Here is a 23,281-nt window from a genome sequence, read left to right as displayed (position 1 = left end):
AAAAAATTTTAAGAAAAACTAAAAAAAAAGTCACTGGTCTGAGGTTTTTTTTTAAGGTTGTTTTTTATTTGCAAGGCAAATAGGGTTAGTGGCTTGCCCAAGGCCACACAGCTAGGTAATTATTAAGTGTCTGAGGCCTGATTTGGACTCAGGTACTCCTGACTCCAGGGCAGGTGCTGTATCCACTGCACCACCTAGCCACCCCTGTCTGAGAGGTTTTAATCATTCCTGGATCCCCATTTCATCCAATTTTTAAAATCACAGTACTACTATAAGAACTTAAACCATTTAGAAATCTTTTTTTTTCTCATTTAACAACATCCTCTTGATTTTAGGAGTTAAAGAGTTTCAACACCTATATACTGGCGATTAATATAACTTGAATTCTAATGAGACTAAGGTACTTGCCCCAAGAGTCAGTTATAGACAATTCAGCTGCCAAGATCGGGTTTGTAGGCAGAGGAGGAGGAGGAGAAAGGCAATTTGAATGAAATTGAGAATTCTCCATGGGAAATATTTTATTGCTTCTCCAAATTCTGCGCAGCATGATTTCCTGGGGGTGGGAAGAAAACAAAAAAAAAATATAAAAATGCAGTTAAATACGAATGTCGACATACTGATTTCAGTTTTCTTTTTTACCGAAAGATTCACAGTCCATTCGATACTTGTCTGCTTTTTCCATTACCTCCATTTCTCTTTAAATCTCTCTCCCATGGCTTCATCCTTCAGACCATTAACTTTCCCTGCTTTCTTTGAACATCTCCTATTTCCATCCCCTCTCAGGGGCTGTCCCCCATGTTTGGAATACTCTGTCTCCTAACCCACCCACCTCCACCTCTTAAGACTCCCTGCTTGCATTCCAGCATCTCTGCTCAAACATTAATTTCTACAGAAGGGGATTCTTAATAACACACCTCTACATTTGCCTGCCTATCTCTAATCCTTAGCATTATGGCAGATGCTAATGCCATGTTTATTGACTAACAGTTCTACAGTTTCCTTATGACCAGAGAGCCTCAACCCAACTTGGAACAAAAGTTTGAGGAGAAGAAACAGATCCAGTGACTACAGGAGAAGTAGACTGGCCTAGTGACAGACAAGTAAAGTTTAGAGGGGCATTTATGTGACAGCTGAACAGTCACAATTGGATCCTGACAGAATGTTATTCTGAACATGTCCTTTTTTGCCTCCCTGAGTCTCTGTTTCTTTAACTATAAAAGAGAGAGATTAAATACCAAAAGATTTGATAGAAAAAGCTAAAAGTATGTATAAAAGTCCCTTCTTTTGAGTTTCCCTGGTAACCAGCAAGAAGCTAACAAAATAGAATCCAAACTGTTTATTTGGTTTATGTTTTTAGGAACAAAATTGTAAGTAACTCAGAACATATTTATCATTTAAAAACTGATTTTTATCTTTAATTGCTTTCTCCACTTATTAAGGATATATTTCTCCTACTCCTCTCTCACACATCAAAAAATTCTTTATAGTAAATAAATAATTAAAGTCAATTTGGATATTGATCACATCCAAAATTTTGGTTTCCTTTCCTCTCTAGAAATATTTACCTTGGGTTGTCTAAAAAAATGAATGAGGAACAAAAAAAGAAACAGAACCTGAGAGCTGAGTGCAGGTCACTCTTGAGTCAGACATCTATTCTTGGTCCAGGACCCTATGCCTATCACAGATGCCCCTAAGAAAAAGTTTCCTCTTTAATATCCCTTCCAAAACCACGTTCAGGATCTCTTACCTTCAAGAAGTTCTCGAAGATCAGGAAACAGGTCTTTCCAAATTCTGGGAGGTCAGTCTCCAAAAGGCTCCAGTAAGACCATAGGTCTCAGGAACTCAATCCCTTGAAGAAGATAAAAGAAAATGAGTTCAGAAAGGAACACTTCTCTATTGAGAAAACCAAGTCCTGCAGTGAAGAGAAATTTCAATTTGCCTCTTCAGACACCTAAATCGGACTGAGTCTTTGGACCTGCTGCTCAGGCTGTTTAATACTCTTGAAATGATTTTGACATCATAAAGCACTTTGTGTCCCTCTGAAGTCAGACCTTCCCCTTATCTCTAGGAGACTAGTGATTGTGTTTCCAGGTCCCACAGTACAAAGGGGGAAAGAGAAATATTAGAAATTTCAGCAAACACGTCACAGACCAGTGGTAGAGAAAGCTCCTCTGTTAAGCATCTTAGAGAGGATGAAGGACTCTTTGAGAGATATTGCCATATGGAGAAGAATCACTGTAGTAATGGTCAAGTTGAAAGGGAGTTAGGCTGAAATAAGTGATTTCCTTAAATAGGCTTCTGTGCTAGGAGGAATGTGATTGGTGTTTAAGAAATGGGGAAAATCTGGTGACAGGTAGGGAACACTGAGTACTCCTCAGGAGTGGTCCTTAGGAGGGGCTGATACCTGTGAAAGGTTGAGTAGCAGTCACTGTGTATTGTGCATGGTACAGACCTAATGTGTATGATCAAGCTCAAGTTATTGTTAAAGTCCAGAGTGCGTTAAGAATTGGGGAATAAAAGAGCCAACATGAAATGGATAATTTCTTTTCATCAGAGAAAAAATTAAGAGATTTGCTTCCAATAACAAATGATTCCCCCTTTTCTCTGAGCCGGTAGTCTCCCTGCTTTAATTGAAAGTTCAAAGAAAAACTATCCACTTATTGAGCAGTGCTGGTACCTGGGTCATATAAAGAGCCCTAACTTGATGCTGTAAAGGTAGATGGCTAGAGCAGAATATATTACGCTTCAATTGAAGTGAAAGATGAAGGACTAGCAATCCTTACTCAGACACAGCAATTGCAAAAATCTCACTCATTAAATGGGATAAGGGGGGAAAGGAAAATCCTCCTCAAAGCTACCCTAGACAATCAAGTAATTTCAATGCACCAAGCAGCATAGAATCCAAATTCTTAGAAGAGAAGCCAAATGACTTAAAGGTAGACATAGGAAAATTATACTGGGGGCTGGGGCAATGGTACACCCTCCCTCACTATCAGTTCATCTTATCATAAACAAGAAAGAAGTAAAGGAGAGAAATAGAATTTTTGAAAATTTGCATTTCATAGACCTCAGGAGAAAATTGAATGGGAATAGAAAGGAATATACCTCTTTTCAAAGGTACTGTCACAAAAACAGAGTGTATTGGTACCATAAAAGCTCATAAAAGCAGAATGGAAGAAAACTTAAATCCATCCTTAGATGATTATTATGCAAAAAAATTACATGCAAGAAAGGACCATGGAGAGACAGATATAAAATTAATTGGTAAGTAATTAATTTTAATGAATGATGGAGTCAAACAACAAAGCACTGGAAACAAGAATTTCACCAAGTCTTGATACCAAACCTAATGAGTTGCAGTCAAAGCAGTTAACAGGGGACTCTAACTCTAAATGTTTACATGGATTAATATAGGGAAAGAGGAGAACCATGGACTAGCTAGTCAACTGAAAGACTCTAGAGTAAGAAAAAATTAAAAATCTACTAAATGCTAAATTTGAAATTATGAAAGTCAACAGGGAAATTTAAACAAAAGTAAGAAAAGCATTGAATGAATAAATAAAACTAGAGTTGGTTTTCGAATAAAACCCCACAACATAGATAAACCTGGTTAATTAGATTGTTTTAAAGTTTTTTACAAGGTAGTGTGTGTTAAGTGACTTGCCCAAGGTCATAGAACTAACTAACTATTATGTGTCTGGAAGCAGACATGAACTCAGGTCCTCCTGAATCCAGGGCCAATGCTCCCTTATGCTGGACCAAGTAACTGCTCCTGTTAATTAGCTGTAAAAAGGGAAGAAACCCAAATAAATAGCAACAAAAATGAAAAAGGTGAATTCATCACTCAGGAGGAGGTAAGTGAGACCATAATTCAGAATGATTTTGCCTTACTTTAGGCCAAGGAATTTGACAATCTCAGTGAAATGCATGAAGGCTTACAAAAAGATAAACTAGCTAGGTTAAAAGAAGTGGAAATTCAATACTGAAATGCCCCATTTCAGGAAAAGAAATTGAACTCCCATCCACAAAATTATTAAGAAAAATATCTTCTAGTCCTCATGAATTCCATTAAATTTTGTTTTTGGTTTTTGTTTTTAGTTTTTTTTTGCAAGGCAATTGCAATCAGTGGCTTTCCCAAGGCCATAAAACTAGGTAATTTTTAAATGTCTGTGGCTGTGATCAAATTTTGAAGGAACAAACAATTCCAATTGGATATAAACTATTTGGATATATAAGGGACAAGGAGTTCTGCAAAAATTCTTCTGACATCAATACACTGTGCATATCTAGAGCTGAAAGTGTCAAAACAGAGAAAGCAAATTTTTGATCAATTTACCTAATGAGTATGGATGCATATGGTTTAAATACAAATTTAGCAAATTTTAGGAAAAATTTAATGATTTGAACAAGTGATGAATAGGATGATATACCATGATCAAAAGAAATTATACCCGGAATGCAAGGTTGGTTCAATATTAGTAATTCTGTCAGCATAGTTAACTCTATCAATAGCAAACATAGAAAATCATTGTTATTTCAATACAAGAGGTAAAAAGATTTTTTAAAAATTTATTTATTTTTAAATTATTGCATTTCCCCCCAATCTCGCTTCTCTCCCCCCTCCCCCCAAAGAAGCAGTGTGTTAGTCTTTACACTGTTTACATGCTACACATTGATCTAAATTGAATGTGATGAGAAATCATATCCTTATAGAATAAAAATAAATATAAGAGGTAGTACAATCACAGAATAAGATAACTTTTTTTTAAATTCAAGGTAATGATCTTTGGTCTTTCTTCAAACTCCACAATTATTTCTCTGGTCACAGATGGTATTCTGCATTGCAGATACCATAAAATTGTCCCTGATTTTTGCATTTGTGATATTAGCAAGTCCATTAAGTTTGATCCTTAACCCCATGTTGCTGTTATCCCATCCAATGTTCTTTTGGTTCTGCTCATCTAGCTCACCTTCCGTTCACACAAATCCCTCCAGGCTTCTCTGTATACGCATCCTTCCTGGTTTCTAATAGAATAGTATTCTATAACATTCATATATACAATTTATTCAGCCATTCCTCGATTGATGGAATTCATTCAGTTTATAATTCTTTGCAGCACAGAGCTGCTATGAATATTTTTTGTCCAAGTGATGTTTTTACCCTTTTTCATGATCTCTTCAGTAGCAGTATTGCTGAATCAAAGGGTATGCACATTTTTATTGTTCCCTGGGAATAATTCCAAATTGCTTTTGAAGGAGTTCCCAGCTCCACCAACAGTGTCTTAGAGTCCCAGATTTCCCACATCCCTTCTAACTTTGATCATTGTCCTTTCTAGTCATATGGCCAGTCTGAGAGGTGTGAGGTGGTACCTCAGAGATGCTTTGATTTTCATTTCTCTAATAAGTAATGATTTAGAGCAACTTTTATATGTCTATGGATCACTTTGATTTCCTTATCTGAAATTGGCTTGGTTCTACATATATATATGTATATTATATATATATAATATATAAAAATATATATATATATATATATATATAAATTTGATTCAGTTCTCTGTATATTTTAGAAATATCCTTTGTCAGAAATACTAGTTGTAAAAAATCATTTCCCAATTTACTACTTTTCTTTTGATCTTTGTTACAGTGCTTTTCTCTGTGCAAAAGCTTTTTAATTTAATGTAATCAAAGCCATCTAGGTCATTTTTAATGATGTTCTCCAACTCTTCCATGGTCATAAACAGCTTGCTTTTCCATAGATCTGACAGGTAAACTATTCCTTCATCAAATAGTTTTTTATGTCTTAATCCTATATCCATTTGGATCTTATCTTGGTATGGGTGTGAGTTGTTGGTTAAATCCAAGTTTTTGCCATATTGACTTCCAATTTTCCCAATTGTTTTTATCAAAGGGAGAGTTTCTATACCAAAAGCTGGGATCTTTGGGTTTATGAAACAGCAGGTTACTGTAGTCATTTCTTGCCATTTTACCCAGTCTATTCCACTGATTTACCACTCTATTTCTTAACTAATCCCAGACAGTTTTGATGATGGATCTTTATAATTTAGATCTGGTAGGGCTAAGCCACCTTCTTTTGACCTTTTTTTTTTGCATGAAATTCCTGGAAATTGTTGACTTTTTATATCTCCATGTGAATTTACTTACAATTTTTTCTAAATTTATGTAGTACTGTATTATATTATATTAGTTCGGCCTATCCGTGAGCAGTTGATATTTGTCCAGTTTTTTAAATCTGATTTTATTTGTGAGAGAAGTATTTTGTAGGTGTTTTCAGAGTTTCTGAGTCTGCTTTCGCAGGAAGACTCCCAAGTATTTTATTTTGGTCTGGTTATTATTTTGAATGGGATGGTTTTCTCTCTCCAGCACTTGTTGCTCTATCTTGCTAGTAATATATAGAAATGCTGAGGATTTATGAAGTTTTATTTTATATCCCTGAGACTTTGCTAAAGTTCCTAATTGTTTCCTAGTAATTTTCAGATGATTTTTTAGGATTCTCTTGGTATACCATCATGTCATCTGTAAAGAGTGAGTGTTTTGTCTCTTTCTTCCCAATTCTAATTCCTTCAATTTTTTTTCTTCTCTTATTGATGAAGCTAACATTTCTAACAGAATTTTGAATAGTAGTGGTGATAACAGGCATTCTTTTTTCACCCCTGATCATATTGGGAATGCCTCTAGCTTATCCTCAGTGCAGATACTGCTTGTTGATGGTTTGTTTATCATTATAAGGAACAATCCATATATTCCTATGCTCTCTGGTGTTTTTATTAGGACTGGGTTTTGCATTTTGTCAAAGGCTTTTTCTGCATCTATTGATAAACGATTTCTGATAGGATTCTTTTTGATATAGTTAATTAAACTAACCATTTTACTAATATTGAATCAGCTCTGCATTCCCTGGATAAATCCTGCTTCTTCATAGTGTATTATCCTGGTGATAACTTATTGTAATCACTTTGCTAAGATTTTATTTAAGACTTTAGTCTTAAATAGTCATTAGTCATTACAGAGATAGGTCTATAATGTTCTTTCTCTGTTTTGACTTTTCCTGGTGTAGGTATCAGCATATTGGTGTCATAGAAAGAGTCCCCACCTGTTTTGAGAGTTTACGTAGAAGTGGAAGCATTTGTTCTTTAAATGCTTGATAGAATTCACTTGTGAATCCATCTGGCCCTGGAGATTTTTTCTTAGGGAGTTCAATAATGGCTTCTTGAGTTTTTTCATTCTGAGATAGGGTTATTTAGGTATTTAATTTTTCTCTTAATTTAATCTGGGCAACTAACATTTTTGGAAATATTCAGCAATTTCACTTAGATTATCTAATTTATTATCTTACACTTGGGTAAAATAATTCTGCATTGTTACCTTAATTTCTTCCTCATTGGTGGTGGGTTCACCTTTTTCATTTATGATACTGGTAATTTGGTTTTCTACTTTCTTTTTTTAATTCAAATTAACCAGAGGTTTTTCCATTTTATTTGATTTTTTTATAGAACCAACTCTTGATTTTATTTATTAATTGAACAGTTTTCATGCTTTCAATTTTATTCATTTCTCTTTTAATGTTTAGAATTTCTAATTTGGTGTTTATTTGAGGGGTTTTAATTTGTTCTTTCTCTAATTTTTTTAGTTGCAACTTTAGTTCATTGATCTCCTCTTTCTCCAATGTAGTCATGTAAGCATTTAAAGAGACAATATATCCCCTGACAAATGCCTTGGCTGTATCCCATTTTGTTTGGTGTGTTTGGTATGTTTTAGTATCCCATAAGTTTTGGTATGTTGTCTCATTATTTAGGATGTCATTAGCTAGGAAGAAATCACTATTCTTTCTATAATCTGCTGTTTTATCTACTCATTCTTTAAAATGAGGTTATTTAAATTTCCAATTAGTTTTAGGTCTATCTCTCCATAGTCCATTATTTCATGTGGTTTTTACTGCATTATGATCTGAGATGGATGTATTCAACATTTCTGCCTTTTAGCATTTGATTATTAGGTTTTTATGCTCTAGTATGTGATCTATTTTTCAGTAAGTGCCATGTACTATAGAAAAAAAATGTATACTCTTTTCTATCCCCATTCAACTTTTACAAATAGTATTTCTGACAAAGGACTCTTCTAAAATAGAGAACTGAGTCAAACTTTCAAAATAAATAATCCATTCCCTAAATGAAAGATGGTCAATGGATATGCAAAGGCAATTTATAGCTTGAGGAAATCAAAGCAATCCATTGTCATATAAAAATTGCTCTGAATCATTACTTATTAGAAAAATGGAAATTAAAGCATCTCTGAGATACCACCTCACACTTTTCAGACTGACCCATATGACCAGGGAGAACAATGATTGATGTTGGAAGGGTTGTGGGAAATCTGAGACACTAGTACATTGTTGGTGGAGCTGTGAATACATCCATCCTTTCTGGAGAGCAATTTGGAATCATGCCCAAAGGGCAACAAAAATGTGCATAGCCTTTGATCCAGCAATACCATTACTGGGTCTATACCCTGAAGAGATTATGAAAAAGGGTTAAAACATCAACTGTACAAAAATATTTTAACAGCCCTGTTTGTGGTAGCAACAAATTGGCAATTAAGTGAATGTCCTTCAATTGGGGAATGGCTTAATAAACTGTGCTATATGACTGTCATGGAACACTATTGTTCTATTAGAAACCAGGAGGCATGGGAATTCAGGAAAGCCTGGAAGGATTTGCACAAACAGATGTTGATCAATATGAGCAGAGCCAAAAATAAAAACATTGTACACTCTACAGCAACATGGGGGTGATGATCAACCTTGATGGACTTTCTCATTCCAACAGTACAACAACCAGGGACAATTTTGGGCTATCTCCAATGGAGAATACCATCTGTATCCAGAGAAAGAATTATGGACTTTGAACAAATACTATCACTTTCAAATTAGGAAATAAACCTGTTATCTTATTATGTAATTTTACTATCTCATACTTAGGCATTTTTCTTCCTTAAGGATATGATTTCTCTGTCATCACATTCAACTGAGATCATTGTATACCATGGAAACAATGAAAAGACTAACACAATGCCTTCTGTGGGGGCTAGGGGAAGGGAAGAAAGAATGGGGAAAAAATTATAAAACTCAAAATATATTAAATCTTTCTAAAAAGTGGTTTCTTTCATATTATTTCTGAGTGGAAACCAGGAGACCTTAGCACAGTCCTCCACCTTGGCCTGCAAAAAAATAATATACTGCCAATTCCTATTAATAACATTAGAGGGCTTAGCAATAAATGAAATGTTCCTTAAATCAATAAAAAATATCTCTCTAAAGCCATCCATGAGCATATGTAAGAAGGATAAGTTAGAAGATCAGGGTTGAAACAAAGATGTCTGTTTTCACTACTATTATTCAATATTGCATTAGAAGTCTTAGCTTTAGCAACAAGAGAAGACTTGGAATTTGAAGGGATTAGAGAAGTTAAAGAAGAAACAAAGTTTTTACTCTTTGGAAAGGTTATGATGGTATACCCTGAGAACCCTGAAAAATCATCTAAAAACCTACTTGTAACAATTGCCAACATTACCAGAGTGAGAGGATATAAAATAAACCCTCATAAATCATCAGCCTTTCTTTATCTTATAGACAAGACATAGTAGCAAGAGATAAAAAGAGTAATTCCATACAAAGTTACTCTAAATAATATAAAATACCAAGGCAGACTCAGACACTATATGAAAAGTATAAAATCCTTTTCACATGAATCAAGTCAGATCTAAATAGACGGATAAAAGTCAATTATACAAGGATACACTGAGTCAATAGACTAGAAATGACATTTCTCCCTGACTTGAATTGTTTATTCAGTGCCATACCAATCAATCCTCCAAATACTTTCTTTATTGAGCTTAAAAAAATAGTAACTAAATTTGTGGCAGAGCAAATGGCCAGGAATATCTAGGGAATTAATGAAAAGAAATAAATGTATGTGATCTAGTCATTATTAAACATCAATCATCAATCAGGTGCAGAAGAAATCACTGTTAATAACTATAAGAATGTGCCATTTGATGAACCCAAAATTCCAAGTTCTGGCATAAGAATTCATTTTTCCATTAAACAGTTGGCAGAAAAATTGGAAGATTATAAGTCAGACACTTGGCCCAGACTAATATCTCCTACCATATACCAAGGTAATGTCAAAAAGGGTTCAGGATTTAGACAAAGGGTGATATTTTAAACCAAGGAGGAAGACAAGGAATCATTTGCCTATCAGATCTAAGAAGGGGAAAGTTGTTTATGATTAAAGAGATAGAGGACAATAATATCAAATGCAAAATGGATACTTTACATTAAATTGAAAAGTATTTACACAAATAAAACCTATGAAACCAAGACTGATTTTTGATTATTGTCCTCGAGAAATGAAAAAGTCCATCATTTTCTTTTACATTGATTGTTTCTGACAAAGGACCTATTTCTAAAATACATATAGAACTGAGGCAAATTTACAAGACCACAAGTCATTCCCCAATTGATAAAAGGTCCAAGGATATGAAAAGGTAATTTTCAGAGGACGCTATTAAAGCTAGCTATAGTCATATAAAAATGCTCTAAAGCATTATTGATTAGAGAAATATATAATAAAACTATCAGATTGATTAATATAGCTAAAATGGAAAAGGATCAATGTTGGAGGGAATTTGGGAAAACTGAGATACTGGTGCTTTGTTGGTGGAGTTGTGAATCAATCCAACCTTTCTCGAGAGCAAATTTGAATGATGTCCAAAGGGCAATAAAAATGTGCATGCCCTTTGTTTCAGCAATACCACTGAGAGATCATAAGAAAGGGTAGAAAACCAGCATGTACAAAAATATTAATTGCAGTTCTTTCCACAGAGGCAATGAACTGCAAACTAAGGAGATGTCCATCAATTGGAGAATGAGTGAACAAACTCTGGCATATGAATATGATAGAACATTAATGTTCCATAAGAAATCATTAAGGATGGAACTTAGAATCACCTGGTAAGACTTGCAAGAAGTGTTGTTGATTGAAGTGACCTGATCCAACAGAAAATTATATACACTCACTGCAACACTGGGTCATAGTCCACTATGATGAAGTTTTTCATTTCAGCAGTACCCTAAACAAAGACAATTCTAAAAGACTTGGGATAGAAAATACTATCCAGTGAGGAATCTGTGGAGTTTGAATGCAGACCAAGACTTACTGTCTTCAATTATTAAAAGTGATTTATGTATTAATTTATTCTCTCCTGATTTATTTTCCAATTTGATTTTATTCTGATTTGATTTTGATTCACATCATTACTAACGTGGATCTTGTTTAACCTCATTGTACGAGAAGATTCCATGTTAGATTACTTTTTGTGTATGGGGGAAGGGAAAGGGAAGGGAGGGAAGGAGAGAGAAAAATGTAAAACTTACAACTTGCAAAGCATTATTGTTGAAATATTATCGTTGTGTTCTGTTCTCAGTTTTCTTTTCAACTATCAAATGGGAGAATCAGGTTTCCTTCAGATGACACGTGGTTAAGCTGCCAGCAGGATATTCATCTATGAATATCCCACCTCAGAAAAGAAAGGCCTTTTCTCACTTCATTTGATTAATATGTTGTTATATCATTGATCCTTCTTTCCTTCTACTAGGCTTTCCCTTAAGGGGGTTACCTTGATTGGCTTGACCAGAGCCTTTTGCTTAGAGTTAGAGAAATCCCTTTCTGAAATTTCAATTTGCAGCTCCTACAGGAGATGATTATCTAAAAGTGTTTTGTAAGTTCTCTGAGCTATTAAGATTTTGGTAATTGTTTTTTAGTTGTGTGTATGAAAGTGTTGCAACTTAATGATTAAGGAAAAGAAGAGGTCAGACCAACAACCACAAGCTTCTCTTTTGAAGACCCCTAAATCCCATTTCCTCTTCTGGGGGTGTCACTTTCCTCTCCACAGTCTCATTGTGGGAGTCTGGAGAAATTGTGTGTTCTGGACTTTGGGATTCAGTGCTTTAACTATTGCAACCAGAGTTCAATTCCCACTCAGGGAAGTGAGTTCTCAGTCCCTAGCCATTCTCCTTGTGGGGCACACTGTATCACTGGTGACTGTCCATCTCACTGCAGTTGCTTTTTTGACAACTCCAACATCAAATGCTCTGATTTATAGGGGAGAAAGTCAGTTGTATTTTTAAAAATAAATTTGTAATCTTATATTCAGTATAATAACTTTGAAATACCTTTGACTATCATACTTAGTTTGAATTAGGTTTGAAAGGTAGAAGATAATTTCCTGGATGGGCAGAAGTACCACATCCAACCAGAAGAGCCTTATCTTAAATTTTCATAGTCTAGACCCATGCTAGAATGTTCTCAAAGTAAAATTCTTTTGATTTCTGTCAGAAAGCTACAAAAGAAAAAGGAAAAAATATGAAAACTTTTCCCTTTTAAAAATTGGATTATCAATTTAAATCAGGATACAAAATCTGCAAGCAGTTTTGGGAAGAGCAGCAGCTTGCAAGCTTTTTCAGTTCTATCAGCCCTGGTATCCTTTGTATCTAGAGAAATGGAGTTTTACCTTTCAGTTTGCAATTTTAGAGCTTTCATAGAAATCTCTATAATTAAATCCCCAAATTGGAGGTTTTGCCCTTGCAATGACCCTTCAATTAGAGATCTGGTTTACATTGGAAGTATCTAAATTAATGTAGTCAATAACATTTATATTGCTTTTTATCATTTTGGGAATGGTATTGGGTATATTTCTATAACAGTATAAACGCTTATAAACAAATGTGAAATCTATTTAGGAAAGAGGTTTGAAATGGGGTTTGAGTTCACTGAAATTAAAAATAAGCAAAACATTGTTATACTTTATGATATGGAAAACAAAATGAATTACTGCATGTTATTATTTGAAAATAGCATACCACTCTTCAGATCATATAAGGCCAATATAAAGATATAGTGTAGACTATATATATAAAATGAATGTGCCATCATGATATCATTACTATATAAGACAACGTCTGTTTGGAATTTTCATCATTCAGAAAATCCTCATAAATACTAAAGAAGCCCTGCTAGCACAAGACTTCTGTTATCAATTTTTGGAAATTAACTAACTAAAAGTAAGAGGTTCTCTATTTTGAAGTGCTGGCTGGTATTGGGTTTTACACCTCTAAAATACTGGAGTTCAGCACTGGATGTCTGAAAAAGAATTCATAAGATGTGGGCTCTCTTGGGCTCTCTCCCACACAATATGGTATTTTATTGAGTACTGTGGCCAAGAAATAGCAGATACCTTAGGAAAATGGAATCGTGTAGGCTCTCATTTATAAAGGGAGAGAAGAATGAAGAGACAAAAAAATGCTTTCATATAATTAAGCCTGTTTGAAGTGGGTTTAGATGTCAGAAGTTAGTGCAACCAGGGGGATAGTTAGAAGGAACAGAACTTATAATCAAGTCAAACTATTGTAAAGAAATGCTTTTGAATATCAAGGATCCCAGGTATTGAAAAATAAATGATTAAGGCTCTAGGCAGACCAGACCTCATATTTCACTAAAGAGATTAAAGAGCTAGGATAACCCTAAGCAATGGGCACTGATAAGGGATCACCAGAAGGCTGGAAATAGTAGACTCCATAATATGAAATGTTTGGTATAAATAGAATTTGTGCAAAATGTAATACTACAATATTAAAATCATAAATTGAGATTTTGTGAATACTATTTGGAACACAGATTCAGGTGTAACAAAATTCATTTTAATCACATTTAAGTGACCTGTATCTTTCCTAATTTTATATTTAAGATATGTCAGAATTTATCATAATTTTTGGCATTAAGATAAATTGGGAAAGTGCATGAATTTTAAGTATGGTAACTGGGTGATTTAAAGCAAGGTATCTAATCTCTATTTCTCTCAGTTTATTTCACATTATTGTAAAGTGCCTAACACACCACCTGACATAGATCAAACACTGTAACTGTTATTATTATTTACTTAATTAGATAGAATTGCTTCACATTTGTTAATTTTATATGGGATTTTAGATGTGAACAATTTACAATGCCAGTAGTGCTGACAAACCTGATTTTCTGTCTAAGGAAATCTGAAACTGTATTGGAGTCAGCTTATTAGTAATGATTTGTTTCAAATTAAAAATGAATAATAATGTTTTTGATATATTATGCAAAATGGTAAATTTCTGAACCAGTTCAGTTATATTTAGCAACTTTTTATAATTTGGATATTACTAGAGTATGAGTTGAAAGAAACAAAAAGGTAGAAAAATTATTTAAAATTTTATCAGCTTTACTAACCTTGTTTTATAGGGTTTTGTAACTTACCTTTAGGAAACTGCATCTTTTCACATTGGTCTGAAGATAAGAGAAAGTTACATCTTCAATTCTCTTTGAGGTTATTATCTTAATGCTGAAATCTAAAGTTAGTAATTGGTGTTTGTGTGTGTGTCTGTGTCTGTGTGTGTGTGTGTGTGAAGGAGGGGTGGGTGGGCAGACAGCAACAACAAGTTCAGTTCCTTCTCTGGGGTCCCTGTTGATTTTCCTTACTTTGTAAATTTTCTTGGTTCTTGGAAACTATCTTTGTGGGCCAGGTCACTAGACCTGGAAAATCAGCTATTTTGGATTGTAGATCTTGGCTTAACTGAAGATTTACAAGTTTATATCGAATATAGAAGTGATTTCAAATGATTGGACTTTACACTAATACAAATTTAAGCTTGAGAAGAAAAAAAATCAAGTAAAAATATTAAATGAAATTTTATATATGTTTGAGTTCTGGTAAACTTTTACTGCCTGTTGAAACTCTATAAGAGGAAAAATAACTACAGCTAATCCCAAATGTTATGGAAAAATTTACCATTTGAGGAAAAAAAAAACTGTTGGGACTTTATCTGATTTTGTTCTGAGGCTTGAATACAGATATAGTTATAGATATAGTCAGTAATCCACTATTTGAAAGAAATGCTAAAAGTTAGAAGGAATGTGATCCTTTACTTATTACAGTAGGAGGCCTGTATTTTGGAGAAAGCTGAGAGGATGACCTTTGCCCTAAACCTAAGGCAAAATAAAGTAATCCAGAAGGCTCAGTTTTCCCATTGTGTTCCTTTAAACAGGGATGTTTCCCACCTGACTGTTCCTGAGTTTGACTATGTAGAAGAACTGCTGATTGCACAGGGCCAGTTTGATGTTATTATAATTATGTTCCTTCATCATTTTCTCTTTACAGCAAATTTCTCGAACTTGAGCAAGTGGTCAGTAGAAGATATTGGTGCATGCACAATTCACCTTGCTACCAGGCAGTGTTCTCCTATATGTTGAAAAGAATGGCATTAAATGGGGGAACTGATATGAGATATATGCTAGATATACTGATCCAATCTCCATCTTGCTTCAATATCTGATGGGGCTATGGAGTATTATTATTATAGAATGTATCCTTCTCTGCCCTGTTGTCCTCTTTTGTTGAAGAACTCACCTAGGTCTCTTTGAGACCTCCAAATGTCCCTTGATTTCTTGGTCAATGTAGTCCTAGATAATCACATAGCTTTGGATTACCTCCTAGCCTCTAAAGGGGTGTCTATAACTTGACCAACAGCTCCTGTTACATTTACATCAACAATTTTCATCAGGTCAATCTGCAAGCCAACCAATGAATGCATGACTTTCATCATTAGCTAGTTTAGATTGTATGCCAACCAGATTCTTTAGATGGGTGGATGGATGCATGTCCTTCATCATCAGCTACTTTCAAAGGGTTCAGGGAATAGTTCCTGGCTTCTTTCCTTTCTGTCTTTTCTACAGACACTTCTCCTAATTTAACTTTGTAACCAGATTTGTGTCTTCCAGGCTAGCCCCCATCAAATTTAAGATGGCCCAGTAGGATGGATATTGGTTGATTCCAATTGCTCCTGTGAGAACACCTCATCCTGGATGCAGCTTGAGTTCAATTGACATTTACAGTGGTACTCTGTTAGATAAGGATAGCTCTACTCTCCTGACCAGCACAAAGAAGCTATAGAGATGAGTCCTTCAAGCCTGTTCCCCAAATGAATTTCCTACTCCTTGAGGAGGAAATGATAATGTGACTGGATGTTGTCCCTGGCAGAGATCCAGTATCCAAGTGAACCCTCAATGAAACAAGGCAGTAACTACCTGCTGCAAGGACAAGATAAGCCTGCATGTCTCACATATGGCCTGAGCAGGAGGTAGAACTCTGAGCTACTGCCCCTTGCCTGCCTCTTCTGTCCCTGATCTTCCTGTCAACACATACTTTTCTTCCATATAAAGCCTTTTCTTTGCCCTGCTGGTCTGTTGTCACCCTTGAGGAAAAGAGCCCACCAGGTGCATTACACCAAATAAATACTTTGCCTGGTTTGGAGATAGTCTTAGTCTGAATTCTTTAGAGATGGCACTGCAACACATGGCTGTTACTTCAACAAAACCAGCTTGTACCAGCTAAAAGAGAGCAAATTACTAATTTTTCAATCATGGCTTGATTTATTATTTTGTTGATTAAATAACTGGAGTGATTTAGAAAATATTAATAATGCAAAATAAACTATAAAAAGTGTGTCAAATGTTCATTTGGGGGGCTATAAACTTTTACCAGGACATTCCAACATGTTTAAATGCCAAAATGTTAGCTTACTACTTCTGATGCTAATATATATATATATATATATATTTTTTTTTTTTTCCTCCTTATACTCTTTGGATATAGTTCTCTTCTGTGTAGACCCTTTGGTTGGACTGTTAGTATCATTTTTTTTTGCATTCATAAGCTTTCTTTCTCTGCCACAAAGAGACATGAATCCTTAAACTTAGCTTTCTTCATTGGGTCACTATTCTATACTGATCTGCCCTCAGTGTATCTCTCCTATGTTGACACAAATGTATTCCCTGTTTCTCAGCCCCTTTCATTCTGGGGACACTGTAACACCTGTCTTTCAGACCTAAGAATTTTAGATCTTTCAGATCTCACAAGGTTGCCTGGCACAGACAATTCCAAATCAAGATACTATCCACTTAAAAATCAGAAAATAATGACATGCAAAGAAACTTGGTTTAGAGTCAGGATAGCAACACCCCCTCAAATTTGGAAATAACACTAAAGAGTACACATTTTTCATAGTCAGAAAGGCGGAGGAACCTCTGAATCCAGTGACTTGCTTTTGCATAACCCCTTGACTCATCAGTTGTTTCGATTGTCATCATATTCAGCAAACACTTATGCAGATGACCAGAAGTGAGTCCTATAAGCTTTCACAATGGGTGAGCAAAACCTAACAATTTCTGTGTATGCTTCAAGAAATAATTCCTTAAAGATTTGTTCAGCTACATTACAAAAAAGAAGTTACTGAGTATATACAAAGCTATTAAAATTAGCAAAATAAGAGTTTTTGTTTTAAACAAATCAATCTCAATAAAAGAAATCAAGTAAATCATAAATAAAATTTTAAAAAATCTCTGGATCAAATGGTTTTACCAATGAATTTCATTACACATTTTAAAAGTAATGAATAATTATGCCACATTTTTTCCTCAAAAATATGCATTTACCCATAAGGCATATATGTGATCCTGGAACCCAAGGAAAATGAAGAGCAGAAAAAAATGTAGACCATTTTTGCCAAGGGTTATAGGTGTAAACTTTTAAAATTCTTTTAAAGAAGTCACATTAACATGCCTAGAAAAAAAATTCACTGTGACCAAGTTGTATTGAAATCCTTATCCTGCCTCACCTACATGTGAAAGAATAGTCTTCTAATTGTTTTCCTTACTTCTTCATTCCAATCTATCCTCCACAAAATTACCAAAGTAATTTTCTTCAAGCGTTAAGTGTAATCTTGGCACTCTCCTAATTAATAAACTCTGGGAGTTCCTTGATCACCTCAAAGATCAATTATAAACTCCTCCAACATTTAAAGTTTTCACATCTTACTACTTTGTCTCCCTCCTTATATACAACTGTCCAAAAAAACTATTCTTTACCATGTATATCATCTCCTACCTCCTTCTCTTTGAATGACTTGTCCCAAATTCCTGAAATACAAAACCTCAATCTCTAAGGATCCGTGGGAACATAATTGCAATGAGTATCACTGACAAGAGTCTGCTATTTAAGATATAAATTAATACAAATACATGAAATAATAAACATATTCCTCTAGATGAGGTCAAATATAAATAAATCACACACACACACATATGTATTTATAATCTAGATTCCCCCCACCCCCGAATACCATTCTCTTCTTCCAAAATATATCTCCTAAAGAATATTTTAGAAGGAGGAAAAATGTAAATTTTGGCATTATTTGAAATGTTCTTCCCCACCCCTCCCCTATGCAAAGGAGATGGGAAAAATATTTTCTCATATCTCTTCTTTGGGACCGAGATCATATGTTATCATTTTAAAATATCATTTTCACCTACCTTTACTTGCTTCACTTTGATTCAGTTCTGAAAGGAATACCTTTCAAAAGAATTGCTAGCTATTTGTTTCAAATTAGATTAATTCATATAAAACCAATTTTGAATTTTACCTTAAACTGTACAAATTGGGAAAATGAGTTTTAGCAGATTGGTGGAATAGTCTGACCCACTCTGAATCTCAATTTGCTATTTGCTAAAAAGGAAAGTATTCATATCCTTTGACCTAGTGATCCCACTAAATGCTAAAATTAAAGAAAGAAGCAAGTCAATCATGTATCAAAAATATTAAGAGCAACACCTTGTGACAGTAAAGAATTGTGGCAGTAAAGTGGGTTCTTTTTAAAAAAATATTTCATTTTCCCCCCAATTACATGCTAAAACAATTTTTAACAATTTTTAAAAATATTTAAGGCTTTGAGTTTCTAATTGTGTTCCTCCCTCTCTGCCCTCCCTGAGACGCCAAGCAATCCTATATAGGGTTATACATGTGCATTCATGGAAAACATTTTCATATTGGTTATTTTGTAAAAAATAAGACTAGTTAAAAAAAAAGAAAGGAATAAAGTGAAAAATAGTATGCTTCAGTCTGTATTCAGATAACATTTCTTTTTTTTGGAGATAGCACACTTCATCAATAGTCCTTTGGGATTCTCTTGGTTTATTGTATTGATGAGAAAAGCTAAGCCTTTCAGTCTCCATCCAACAATATTGCTGCTGCCGTGTACAACATTTTCCTGGTTTTGTTCACTCCATTTTGCATAAATTCATGTGAGTCTTTCCAAGTTTTTCTGAAATCATCCTGATTATCATTTCTTATTGTACATTTTCTTTTTTTAATTATTTTTTCAATCCATATATGATTTTAAGTTGTTTTTAAGTTACAAAATTTCCTTCCACTCTCCCTTCCCATCCCTCCCCCCTCAGCAGCAAACTGGTTAGCAATGTACATACATATTTTTGATAAACATGTTTATAGATTAGTCATTTTTGTTATGAGGAATTAGGATTAAGGGGAAGAGATACATAAGAAATATTTTTTATATAGTACTCATCAGATTGTGAAGGGTTGTTTTTATGTTTTGTTTAGTTTTGTTTTTCTTCCTCTGGATGGGGATAACATTGTCCATAGCCTGTCTAATACAGTTGTCCTAGTTCTCTGAACTGCTGAAGGGAGCTGCTTCCAGGGAGGTTATCATCTCACAGTGTTGTTAATGTGTACATTGTTCTCTTGGTTCTACTCCCTTTGTTCAGCATCAGATCTCATTAGTCATTACAAGCTTCTCTAGAGTTCAACCATTTATGGTTTCTTATAGAACAATAATATTCTTGGCATCCCCTCAATTTCCAAGTCCTTGCCATTTTTTTATAACTTTTTTCTGGATAGAGACCTAGAAGTGGAATTCCTGGGTCAAAGGGTATAAACAACTTAATTGCTTTTTGAGCATAATTTCATTTTGGGATAGGGTGTGACATGTGGTTCTTTGTCTAGTTTTTGCCATACTATTGTCCAGTTTTCCCAATTTTTGTCCAATAGTGAGTTCTTATCCCAGAAGCTAATGTCAAATAGTAGAATGTTGTAGTCATTTACTGCAGCTTGTTTTGAACCTATACTAATCCACTAATCAATCCATTACTCTATTTCTAAACCAGTGCCAGGCAGTTTTGATGACTGCTATTTTATGTATAGTTTTAGATCTGGTAGAGCTAGGCCACCTTCCTTTTTACATTTTTTTTATCATTCCCTTGCTATTCTTGACTTTTTTTTTCTCCAGATGAATTTTGTTACTATTTCTTCTGGCTCAGTAGTTATTTGGTAGTTTGATATAGCACTGAATAAGCAATTTTATTTGGGTAGAATTGCCATTTTTATTAAACTCTATTTAACCATGAACAAGTGATATTTTCCCAATTATTTAGACCTGACTTTATTTGGATGAGAAGTGCTTTATTATTGTGTTCATATAGTTTCTGGGTTTATCTTGGGAGGAAGATTCCCACATATTTAATGTTGTCTATAGTTACTTTAAATGGAATTTCTCTTTCTATTTCTTGCTCTTGGGCAAGAAATATATAGAAATGATGATGATTTATGTGGGTTTATTTTATATCCTACTACTTTCCCGAACTGTTTCAAGGAGTTTCAGAGCAAAGTAGGAACTTTTATGTTCATTATGTTCATTTATGTTCATTTTTTAAAACTTCTTTTATGTTTTTTCTTTCTTTCTCTTGCTTTCCCCCTTAATTCTAATAATCTTTTACAACATACTAATGTGGATTGCACTTATACAACCTATACTGGATTGTCTTCTGTCACAGAGAGGGGTAAAGAAGAAAGGGAAGTAGAAAAATATGAAAGTCAAAAGCTTGCAAACAGATGAATATTGTAAACTAACTTTGCATGTAATTGGAAAAAATAAAATAAAAAGAAATTCAGGGATATGGAAAAATAGTTACAGAAATGCATTACTGATTTTATTATGAAATGGTTCTACCATTTTGGAGAACAATTTGAAACTATTCTCAAAGGAATAAAACCTACCTATTTAGTAAACCATACAAGATCTGTATCTCAAAGAAGACCAAAGAAAAGCATCTCTTTTCATGGTGTTAAGAGAAATGATTATTTATCTCCTATATTAAAAGCCAATTACTGAATTAGAGTTAAGGTTTTATTCCCCTTGTTTTTTTTTTTAAATTTAGAAATAAGTTTCTCTAGGTCATCCTTTGAAATACAAATCAAAATGTAACCTTATCATAAGATGAAAGACCCACTTAGAGTAATCTTGACAAAAGGGGAATTCACTTTGATTCAGACTTATTTGAGTGAAACACAATGAGCTGGGATCCATCAATTCACCTAAACTAAAATTATTTTTACTTTTTGATCACTTTTAAGTTTTCCAGTTTAATCAAAGTGGGTGATATCAATATAGATAAATTTATTTGACTAAGACAGTGATTAGTCTCCAGACCATCATTAGACTATGCCTATCTTTCATAATATTCATTCTCTCATTAGTTGTTAACCAATCTGACTTGATTGCCACCCTCAAGAACAGCCACTCTTCCATGGGCATATAAGTAAGCATTGAGTTTCATTAGGGAACTTGGATATTCCAAAGTGCCACTGACCCCTTTTATTAATTATCTGCAAGTATACTTGATAAGACGATTCATTACTCAGAAACCAATTTTTATTTGTCACAGACCCCTTTTATTATTTTCAAGCATAATTAATAAAATGGTTACTCTCATAAACTAATTTTTATTTGTCACAGTGATAAAGAATTGGAAATTGAAGAGATACCTATTAATTGAAGAATGGTTGAACAGATTGTGGTATATGATGGAATGCTATTGTGCCTTTCTACAAGAAATGCAGAATGGGTTTCATAAAAATCTAGGAAAATTTATATGAACTGATGCAAAGTGAAGTGAGGAGAACTAGGAGAATATTGTACACAGTAACAGCAATATTGGTTTTTTTTTTTTTGGCAATGGGGTTAAGTGACTTGCCCATGGTTACAGAGGTAGGTAAATTAAGTGTCTGAGTCTGAATTTGAACTCAGGTTCAAACTCCAGGGCTGGTGCTCTATCCATTGTATCACTGTAACAGCAATCTTGTAAGGATAATCCCAAAACACCCAGGATGAAAATGCAGATTGAAAATTATTTTATCTTTTTCCCTTCTTTCTTTCCTTTGTTCCTTCCCTCCCTCTTTCCCTTCCTCTTTTTTCTTGCCTTTTGCAGTAATATGGAAATGTTTTGCATGACTTCACATGTATAATTTATATATTGCTCACCTTCTCAACTGGTGAGGTAAGGACTGAAAGAGAATTTGTAAATCCAAGTGTAACAAAAAAGTATGTACAGCATGATTTTAAAACACCAAACTCCGTCATGGAGAGCTTAAACTGATGTTCCTTATTTTGTGGCGGTGTGAGGAGAGTTTATTTATGACTGTAGGATATTGTACACATACATATCTGTATATATATATTTTTTTTTTCAAGCTGTTTTTTCTCTTAATTTTTTTGATGGTTTGGCTTTGTGTTTAGAGAATGGCAAAAGGATATATTCAAACTAAATATTAAATAGAAAGCAGAAAGGAGATATTTTAAAGAAAGTCGATGCCTTCAAAAGACATTAGCTTCAGAGCTAGAAATTTTGTAAGTTGTGTAGCCCCAACTCATTTTACAATGAATAAAACTGAGGTCCAGCGCAATGAGTCCCCTAAGCTTAGGCCGGTAACACGTGAAACAGCTGGAATTGTTAGCTAAAACGCCTCCACACTCAGTGCTTGCTCCATTGTGCCTTACCAGGTCTGCTGACTCGAGGAAAGTCTTGCATTGTGATGTTTCTCAAGTCACGCGAGCTCGTGGACGGCTGCACTAGGTCGGTCTGGCTCCCAGGAGACTTAATTTGTACATCCGCCATTCTCTCCGACTGCCTTGCGCTACTCCTCCTTTGGCTTTTATTTCTTTTTTTATCTTTTTACCTTTCTGCTGGTAATCGCGGTCGGGGGCTTTTCTGCCTAAAATGGCGCGTTCCCACGGGTTGGAGCGGGGGCGGGGCCTTTAGGGGGCGGAGCCGCGGATGGGCGGGCGAGCCTCGGTCCCGGCCCCCAGCCCCCGGCCCCTCAGCTTCCGGCTTCCGGACCTCCCTGGGCCGCCGCAGGCTTCGAGGTCCTGGTCCCGCTTCCAACTTGGCCCTTAGGACTTGAGGCCCAGCCCGGTCTGGCTGCGCGGAGAAAGAGCAGCGCCGCCCTAGAGCATCTTCCACGGGATGAATTGGGTCGGTGGGTTTAG

At 34.8% G+C, this 23,281-nt stretch overlaps 1 protein-coding gene and 1 long non-coding RNA gene across 6 annotated transcripts in view; one reads left to right on the top strand and one right to left on the bottom strand.

Moving 5' to 3' along the window:
* Positions 1–23,115, bottom strand: LOC141493451 (uncharacterized). Its single transcript, XR_012470218.1, has 3 exons — positions 22,793–23,115; positions 1,748–1,849; positions 1–553 (listed from the first exon to the last, which is right to left on the bottom strand). It is a non-coding gene; the product is annotated as an uncharacterized LOC141493451 (long non-coding RNA).
* Positions 22,846–23,281, top strand: part of REDIC1 (regulator of DNA class I crossover intermediates 1) — a 40,802-nt gene continuing 40,366 nt past the window's right edge. For 2 of the 5 annotated variants that reach the window (XM_074194837.1, XM_074194841.1), the window contains exon 1: positions 22,849–23,281. In XM_074194837.1, coding sequence (XP_074050938.1) covers positions 23,259–23,281 — 23 coding nt within the window. In that variant the 5' untranslated portion in view covers positions 22,849–23,258. The other 3 variants (XM_074194838.1, XM_074194840.1, XM_074194839.1) reach the window with 3 other exon arrangements.

This window comes from Macrotis lagotis, chromosome 7 (genome assembly GCF_037893015.1).
Source record: "Macrotis lagotis isolate mMagLag1 chromosome 7, bilby.v1.9.chrom.fasta, whole genome shotgun sequence".
In the NCBI taxonomy this organism is placed as follows: Eukaryota; Metazoa; Chordata; class Mammalia; order Peramelemorphia; family Peramelidae; genus Macrotis; species Macrotis lagotis.
Note: the sequence above shows the minus strand (reverse complement) of the source record. Positions and strands in the feature narration are given on the sequence as shown.